This window comes from Cynara cardunculus (genome assembly GCF_001531365.2).
Source record: "Cynara cardunculus var. scolymus isolate 2C chromosome LG 17, CcrdV1, whole genome shotgun sequence".
In the NCBI taxonomy this organism is placed as follows: domain Eukaryota; kingdom Viridiplantae; phylum Streptophyta; class Magnoliopsida; order Asterales; family Asteraceae; genus Cynara; species Cynara cardunculus.
Genome location: NC_037544.1, coordinates 6,025,660 through 6,035,523, shown reverse-complemented (window position 1 = coordinate 6,035,523; position 9,864 = coordinate 6,025,660). Strand labels below are relative to the sequence as shown.

The 9,864-nt window shown below is 32.5% G+C and overlaps 1 protein-coding gene across 1 annotated transcript; it reads right to left on the bottom strand.

The window, feature by feature from the left end:
* Positions 1-1,130: 1,130 nt before the first annotated feature.
* LOC112500691 (phospholipase A1-Igamma1, chloroplastic-like) lies at positions 1,131-4,489 on the bottom strand. The gene is made up of 3 exons (XM_025104242.1): positions 3,711-4,489; positions 1,631-2,100; positions 1,131-1,541 (listed from the first exon to the last, which is right to left on the bottom strand). Exons 1-3 carry the CDS (start codon positions 4,464-4,466, stop codon positions 1,310-1,312), a joined length of 1,458 nt encoding a protein of 485 aa, XP_024960010.1. The 5' UTR covers positions 4,467-4,489; the 3' UTR covers positions 1,131-1,309.
* Positions 4,490-9,864: the final 5,375 nt, after the last annotated feature.

Below are 9,864 nucleotides of genomic sequence, written 5' to 3'. Positions count from 1 at the left end.
TCTTTGACCCAACATTAATAGAATAAAAGATGAAGCCCAACAAAGCCCTACGACCAGCAGCAAACATTGACACGCACGGCGCCGGAAAAACAGGCCGTTTGGCCTCGTTTCTTCATCGTTTTCGATATTTTTTTGCAAAATCTCTAGAAAATGATTTTCCTCAACCATAGGAACAAAAATCAACGAAAACCATCAAGTATTGAGTCTCATACGCTAGTTTAAAGTTATGGTCTTAAAACCACTCGAAAATCAGTAAAAAGCTCAAAATCGAACATTCAAAACTAAAATCTGAGACATAAGGCTACTAATGTTTCATAGAGAACCTAAAAACGAAGCCATCCATATAAAGAACTCGAAATTTGGTTGAGTGTTTTACCTCCAATCGTCAATAAAACGGAGCTTTTCGAACCCGAACTTCAACCTCCGATTTCTCTTTCGAAACTCAACGAAAGTTCGGTTTTCTTGAAGCAAAAGTGTAGAGCAAGGTGTTGGCTACATATACCTGTTTTTTTTTTTTTTTGTCTTAATAGTTGAAAATTTGAACTGATATAAAGCTTCAAATGAGAGGTCGTTTTCACGTTTCTGAATTTGCAGATCTGATGTATATTTACAAAACAGGTCCTTCTGGTTTGGACCTGTTAACATCTGACTCAGCCCCTTAACTTTCATAAAAATGCATTTGGCCCCCTGGCTCTATTACTTTTGACATCCTTACACATTTCACCCCTAATATGACAATTTCCTTCATTTTTAATCTGATTTTCAAATATGTTTATATTTTTTTTCCAATAAAATAAAACTCATTTTATTTTATTTTCCTTGTTCTTTTTGCTTTCTAATTTATTTATTTACTTCATTTTGGGGTGTCATAACATTTCCTAGACATTCACGGGATACTCATCCTGAATGGTGTATCATTCCTCCTCAATTATGTACATTTACTATGAATTCATCATGTTGAATGGAAACAAAAGGGGACACTTGTGGCGCTCTTCTTTTCCGCCAGTTCACAACGCAAAACGGGTAGACACTCTTCTTTGTCCCCCAATTCACAATGATTACATGTAATTTGGTTGTTCTCGTGTTTCTTATTTTAATACCTAATAAGGAATGGCTAACACAAGGCCACACAATCTCGAACGTTAGAATTCTATCATAAATATAAAGAACGCTTATGTATTATGTTTTTGTACACATACATTTAACTATATGAAAATAAATGCACCCTTTTGTTCAATAACTCATAAAGCAAGGTGGCATTATATGTATCCCAAGGTTGTACATAGAGTTTAATGTTGAGAAGTTGGGCCTAATCTAGGCTTAGTTTCTCAAGATGACGCTCAATTCCCTCAGGTGTAAAACGATCCTCTTGTTCTGGTAACTCCCATTCCCCATTTTCGTTTTTAAGAAGCCCTTTATTCTCGATTTGTCCCCAATTTGGTGGTATCAAATATTTGTCCTCCAAAATGTCGTCATCCCTGTTCAATAAGGCTTTGTCCCTTCCAACGGCAGGCGAAAATCTGGCCCCTGTACTTTGGTACCTGCTCAAGACCGTTGACTATACGTATTAAAAGATATATACAAAAGCAAATTTCACAAGATATGGTCAAGTTAACAGCGATATGCTTACCCGTCTACTAGATGCATTAGAAGTTGTAAGTTATGCATCGAAGCCAAACTTATGTTGTCTTTCACGAAGGGCGAGGACTTATTATCCAAACTAAATGTCACCCCGACGTGCGTGTACAACCCTATGATGAAATCGACAATAGGTTGAATCCAAGTCAATATTTGTTCGTTGAAAAGAATCCCGGGCACGGTAGGTACTTTATCGTTTACGTTGAAGGTTCTCAACACCTTCACTCCTAGAGCTTCGAGTCTCTTTTTGAACTTTGTGTTCCCAAGTCTGGGTCCAGAAAATGAGAACACCGAAACATGTATTTTACGGTTGTTGTCGAGTTTATCGAGATTGGATTCCGCTATATCATACGCACATAAAGTAGCCACTGCGCTCCCCAAGCTGTGACCAGTTAACGTGATACTTATTTCCTCGCCTTTTTCCTTGTAGACCTTTATTAGTCTCTTTAGTTCGCCCAAAACCTGCGAGTTAAGACACTTGACTTAATGGAAAATATAAAAATAACTTTGACAACCATTCTTGAAAAAATAGCGAATCTAGACTAACACATGCAGATTAATGTGTGGACATAAGCGGTGGAAAAACAATTTTGTCCAATATTCTACGAATAAATCGCATGTCCTAAAATCACACGTCTCATTCTTGTTCCATCAATGAAACTATGACACATCAGATATTTATTTTAAGTTTATTTAATTCATATACATTTTCTCTCTCTCATTATGTGTATTCATATGATTGGCATGAAAATAAATATGACAGTGATTTTCATCCATATTCTACCACACCCATTTACACACACACATATGTGTGTGTGTGGAGAGAGAGAGAGAGGGGATGGAGGATCAGGGGAAAACACCCCAAAATTTTGAAAAACTAAGGAACAATTCGGTAACCATTAATCTGAAGGGTATACAATTGTACAATCATACAAGTAATTGAAGTTGCTTTTTTGGTTTTTATGCATGTGTGCATGTTATCCACATGTGCCTATCGGACAAAATTGCATATAAATTACTTGTATGCACATGTATATACCGTCCAAAAGAAAATTGTATCAAGGTGTTCCTGGAACAAATTTTCATTTTTTTTGCGGTTTTCTCCTGAACCTGACCTTATATATAAGGGCATGTTCAAACGAGAAGACAGTGAATTTACGAGAAGTCGAAAAGGATATGGGTTACATAACCCATCATTTAAAAAAGTACCAAAAATAAAAAATAATTTTAGTAATTAGAAATAATTATCATTTTGAATCGGATAAATACTCAAAAATCTCATTTAGAATAATTCGCATCTCAACCAGTTCGATGGCTTCTTTCAATCGAGAAAAACAACCCAGATCAGTTTCGGTTATTCATATCCGCACAAATCTGGTTTCTGCACACCCAGATCGGTTTCAATTTCTGGTTTTTACACATAACTCGTTTTAGAGCGGTGACATAACCATATCTTGTCGGAGATGTAACGCTAATATCGACGGAGATGTAACCCAGATATCATCTGAGATGTAATGCCGGAGATGTAAGGTTTTTGGATGTAACCTATATATCGTCGGAGATATAACGTTGGGTGTAATACAGTGGTATCACAATTGTATTAATCAACCATATCTAGTATCATAGTGGTACGTATACCACAATGTGTTTTTATTGTTATACAAAGTGTATCACAGTGTATTTTTGTTGTTTTACGAAGTGTAACACAATGTATTAGGTAATGTTGTTTTACTAAGTGTATCACACAGTGTTTTTTCGTTATATTATGAATGGTATCACAATGTGCATCATGTGTTTTCACCGGAGTGAATAGAGAGATAAGAGATAAAAAAAATTAAAATACCTAAAATACCCTTTAATTAAAATCTTAAGTCAAATTACTAAAATTATTAGTTTCCTAATTTAACCATTAATTTGTGATTGAGATTTAATCTCACACTTATCATAAACAAATCAGTTCTTCCTTGAATTACTTATATATATATATATATATATATATAATATATGTGTCTGTGTGTATGTATGTAAATATATTTATGTACAAGAAGAAAAGATGAGGTTTGAAGGAGTACTTGTTCACGCGCCGAGAACTGCGAAAACTGGCATTTCTGATCTTTATCCGTGTATATATGCAAGAACCCGGCCATGACTTTGATCGCTGGATCTGGGCTCGACAAATTTTCGGCCGTAACCGGCTTCAAGAAGCTGATGAGATCACTAACCCATTCCAATTTGGTGACGGTCCCTCGCCATGCTACCACGATGTCTCGCCGCCCCAATTTTGCCGCCCTTTCATCTTTCGAAACTGCCACGTACCCCATCCAGTTCACCTTGGGGTTCCACGGCCCATCGGACCGGATGGCCTTCGTAAACACTTTCGGAATCAGTTCACTCGTGTTGCTCGAGTAAATATAGCTCGTGATCTCGTATCCCCAGTTATCCAATCCAAGATCATGGAAAAACGACTTGGGAGGATACTTACAACTTCCACAAAACTTCGAGAATGGGTCGTTATCGAACCCATCATAACAGGCTTGAGAGAATTCGGCGTAACGGATCACCTCGGTTCGTAAGAGTGGATCCATGGGGTCGATCATGCCAGCCCAGTTGTCTTCGCCGTGGATCTTCCGCCATCTATCACAGATGGGAGAAGTCGTCGGTTCTGCGATCGGTTTACTCGTGATCGACGTTGCCATACATTTGAGCTTCAACGATCGAGCCGGTTTCCGAAACCTTGATGAAATTGGGTTATTAGGGATTGAAGGTCCTGTGAAGGGTTGGGTATGGAGTTGAGCAGTGAAGGGAACAGTGAGGTTGATGGTTGCCATTGATGAGATGAGCAGAGGTTGAGTTGCAGATTTCTGGAAGCTGGATGTTGAATTTATAGTCAATAATTGTGGATTTATGTCTTTTTTTTCTTTTTTAAAATAAAGATAAAATATTAGTTTCGTTTGATTGATGAGTAGGTGGAGTTACAAGTTCACACAACGTGATTCACATTGCCCTAATTCATAAAGGCTCGTATATCAAAAAGTTCATCTGTTTGGAATCTATACTCTTATTTAACTTATCAGATAAGATTTTAGTAAATTAAAACGACAATGCATGTAAGGATATTTATGGGTTAGGTTGATCGGATTGAAAACATTTGAACAACCCAACTTAATGTTTGCGGTTTGAAAAATCTTAACACAACCAAACACGTACGGGTTGGTCGGTTGGTCGGGTTGATACTTTGGTACATTAAAATATTCTTCTAACCTTGAATATGTTATTTTTCTACTCATAATTTCTTTTCATCATCAACCATTTCATACAACTTATCCATACTTCTTACATGTATCATATTCAGTTAATTTTCTCAATTTACATATATATGTTTGCATGTACCGAACATATATACGAATGAGTTATATAGAGATGTTAATAAATTGAAAATATGTCTATATGAAAAGTGTACGTGATAGTGTAACAGTCTAATTTATATATTAATAAAAATTCAACGATCATATTAAATCCAAAAAATAAAAGAATATGGGGTTCATCGGGTTGGGTTGGGTTCAAATAATAGCAACCCAATATCAACCCAATACATACGGTTTGAAAATTTTACAATTCGATTAGACATTAGGTTGCTTAGGGTTGAGTTATTTCGCGTTGGGTTGGGTTGGGTTGGGTTGTGTTGTTCGGGTTGGTCGGGTTTTTGAGCACCCCTAACTGCATGTAATAATTTATCTTATAAATACTAATCGGGTGCAAGTCGATTAACTTACTGTGACATCGTTCTTACCGGGTAAGATTTTATATCTTCACATCCTGTAAAGTAATGATACTACAACAAAATTGGGTTTATGGGACACCCCCGATCTCTAAGTGTCCCAATAGACCGTTTTATAAAACTTAATTTATATGACCAAAATATAAAATGTTCTATTTAAATGCGTTGTAATAAGTTTATATGACGCTTTTGGGCGTATTAAAAAATTTGAGGACATTTTTAATACAAAATGTCGCATTAACTATTTTTATAAGAATAAAATGAATAGTTATAAGACTAAACAATTAACTATTTTATACTATTTCTATCAAACAGATGTATATAATTTTCTTAATAAAACGTACAAATGTTTGGTTTATATAATTTTCTTAATAAAACGCACAAATGTTTGGTTTCATAAGTTACTCGGTGATATATGCCAAATAAATGTATGTCTTATATAAATGTGTTCCGATAAGTTAATAGAATGTTTTTAAACGTTTTTTAAAATATTCTTAGTATAAAAATGTACAATTAATTTTTTTATGACATGTTTTTTAAATACAAATCCAAAACAACGTCATATAAAAAATGTAATTTTCAGAAATCGGATTAGTAAGAAATTAAAACTATAATGACCAAAAATATGAAAAACAAAATTACATGACGAATATTTAATTTTATTATCATAAACAATAAAAAAAATGATATGATTTTTGTACGTATTAATTCTTTTATCAAAAAATATATAGTTTTATTAAGTTAAAAAAACTTAAATAACAAAAAAAGAAACCAAAGTGGATATTTAATAAATTAAAAAGACTAAAATACCCCTAATTTAAATGAAGGATTTTTAATATATTTAATCGCAGAGATAAAAACAAAAATAAATTACAAATCATATAGACGTAAAACTAAATGTCAAAACCGTAGGGACGAATCATAGTTTACTCGAATATAAAGCAAATTAATTCGTATATATTTTATGATATTTAATAGTATAATTAAATACAAAAATATTCAATATTAGACTCATTTTGAACGTATTAACGAGATGATTATAATAGTATAATTTGTAAAAACAAACGTATTTTTTAAAAATATTTTAGTTCATATTACGATTATTAATGTCAATATGGTAGGTGTAAAATGAAAAATGAAAAAAATAAGGGATATAAAGTAAATTAAATTAAAAATTGTCTGATTTTGAATATCATGCCATAAATGTGGGACTTGAAAGGTTGTGGAGCTTTAACATTTATACCTAAAGCAATAATGTGTGTACCTTTTAAAGGTTCATGAATAATCATAACTCGTCTTTTAAAAAACACTAGTAAGGTCCCCTCGTGATGTTGTGGTGTGCATCCCGTTCTATAGTCGATGATATAAAATATCAATCATGTTTCTTTTTTGTCTTTTTTTGTCCATCGTGATGCTAGTTGTATACCCATACAATATAGCTGAGTGTAAATTCTGAATAGATATCTAGTACAAATAGGTTTTTACCAAATAAAACATATATTGTTGATCCATTTTACATGTTATGTAGAATGTGAGATAGAATAAAAATCAAATTAATGTTAACGTTATGAAAAACATGTTTCCTTGTGTGAAAATGATTAGTACATGATGTTGTTATGGGGATCTTCCTCATAGTCATCAGTTTTAAATTTTCCAAGAGTCTTGAGACTAATCGAGGTGCAAACAAGCTGGCCTAGACATCATGGTTAAAATGACAGTGGCTAATTTTAAAGTTTTTTAATTGGCGAATATAATACAAGTTGAGAATCTTATTCTTGGTTGCTACTATGATTTTGAAGTTGAAGTTTGTTATTCATCAATAGAGGAATTGTATTCAATGGTTTTCTCAGATGCTAGCATTGCATCAAGGGATGAGAATATGCTAAAAAGTGTTTGATATTTACGGTAAATACTTAAATGTAAGTTTTTGATTTTAAACATGTCAATACCTTTTTTTTAAAATGGGGATCAAGTCATATAAATAGCATTTTCCATTAAAAACACTATTTATATAGCTTTATTAGAAGGAAAAAAAAAAAGACAACAGGTGTAGAATAGTTAAAAAAGTAAGTTTACAATAGACATGTATGCATATATAAGAACATGATGCTCTTGGCTCAAGCCTCTTTGACTGAGTTGATTACAGGTTTAAGTTTCTCTTCTTTTACCAATTCAACCAGGTAATCTACAGGTTCTTGGCTTTCGGTCAAAAGAATCGAATTTTCGAGCAAGTTTTTTCACAATAATAGCCAAAAATGTATCTCAATTCGTTTAATTTAACCGAATAGATGAACGAACACGAACGGTAAACAAACTAAACTTTTTGTATTCATGTTCGTTCGTTTAACTTAACTGAACAAACCGGTAAATGAATGAAACTTTTTGTATTCTTGTCCATTCGTTAAGATGTTAAATAAACAAACTTAAATGAACGGAATTTTTTGTGTTCATATTTGTTCGTTAAGAAAACGTGTTTGGTCATACTCGTTCGTTAAGAAAATTAGTTTTTTTGTATTCGTTCGTTAAGATCCTAAGAGAACATAAATGAACGAACTTAAACAAACATAAATGAGCACAAACAAACAAACAAAAATGAACAACAAACAACCACCATCCCTTATCATTTTGTTTCTCTAAGATAATATAACAAATGGAAAACCGGGTAAATTTGGGGGTAGAATAAATAAAAGGAATTCTAAAAAACTTAATTTAATTTTTTACATATTAATGTCATAATATATAAAAATATATTTATATATAAACAAACGTAAATGAAAGAATATTAACGAACATAAATGAATGAATGTTCACGGAGGTAAATGAACGAACAAGGCATTTGTTCGTGATCATTTATTTAACTAAACGAACAAAAAAAATGTGTTCATGTTCGTTCATTTATTAAATTAACGAACTTCCCGTCAAATGGTTCACGAACAGTTCACTAAACGTTGAATCCGTTAACAACTCTATCTATAAATGTATATATATATATATATATATATTGGTAGGTTTAAATAAAAAGACTAAATATTTTAAAAAGATAAAAAGAAAATATTAATAAATGTTTCATATGTAAATCAAAGAAAATATCTAGCAAAAACCTACTTGATGATACATATATACACCAACATTACATATTTCTTCATATGGATTCACATTCAAACGCATTTTCAAATGGGTTTTTCAATTATTCACAAACAAATATTCCCTCTTACCTTATCTAGATATTTAGGGGTTGTTTGGTTGGTTTTCCATTAAGTCTTATATGGTAAAGCTGTATGTGTGGATTAATTTGCCTACATAGATCGAAAAAGTTTTTGTTGATTGAGCATGTTTTCTAATTGAAAGGGTGTGTTTAAAAAAAATTGGTTTTCGACATAAAGCTCCACCATTAACTCTTACTGAATAAGTTATTTTCTATATCATTAAGTCACTATCAAACAGTCATGTATAACGTATCAAGTAAGATATGAATCTTATTAAGTTGTTAACAAACAGACCATTAATTTTATTATTAATTTAAACATTGCTTCTTAGATTTGTAAATTCATAAAAAAAAAATTGATTTAAATTTTTCATCAAATATTTATAGTTTTATTATTCATTATTATTTAACAGAATATATGTTGATTTAAATTTTTCATCAAATATTTATAGTTTTATTATTCATTATTATTTAAAAAAATATATTTTAATAATGCATTAATAATTTAGATCCATCAAACACTCGTATAATGTATAAGTGTGTGAAATCTTGCATTTTGACACGTTTTTCATACAACTGGGGTAGTTGATGTGTGAGTTTGGCATCTTTATGCAGGTCACCCCTTCACATTATTGTGGTCGACTATCCATTACTAGGGATGGTGATTTGTTTCGACCCGATGGGGAACCTGGTTCATTCGATCCGAACGAGGACGAGGATTCCCTGCTAAAACGGGTCTCGAGGTCAGGACTGGGGATCCCCAGTAGACTCAAACAGGGGACGAGGCCAGGGACAGGGGATGTTAATCAAACCGGGGACAAGGACAGGGCCGGGGATCCCCGGTATAATCAAACTAAAGGATATTATTTACGCGGTTTGACCGGGGTTTTATCGGGTTTTGACCGGGTATTGCAAAAGATTTGACCGGGGACGAAATAATAATCCCCGTACCTGGAGACGCCTACCCATTACGGTAAATTTTAAGGATTTTATTAAAAAATTATAGTGGTTTTTATAGGAAATTGGTTTTTGATAATTGTTAATGTCATATCAGTACTTTTTGTTGATTTGGTAGTTAATAGTATAAAATTTGTAGAGTAGAACTTCTTAATAAGAAATTGTTTTATGTCGTATTATGTTTTGTTAAATATATTTATAAAAATCCATGAATAATTCATTAAACCAGATTTTGTCTATAAAAAACTACAAATAATTAGATCATTAATTAATATTGATATAGATT

What these genes read in the sequence shown, in the direction of transcription:
- LOC112500691 (XM_025104242.1), bottom strand. Translation starts at nt 4,466, where the DNA reads ATGGCAACCATCAACCTCACTGTTCCCTTCACTGCTCAACTCCATACC. An exon ending in AGTTCTCGGCGCGTGAACAA is followed by an intron (nt 2,101 to 3,710) that starts GTACTCCTTCAA and finishes CTTAACTCGCAG; the next exon opens with GTTTTGGGCGAACTAAAGAG. An exon ending in CTAATGCATCTAGTAGACGG is followed by an intron (nt 1,542 to 1,630) that starts GTAAGCATATCG and finishes GGTCTTGAGCAG; the next exon opens with GTACCAAAGTACAGGGGCCA.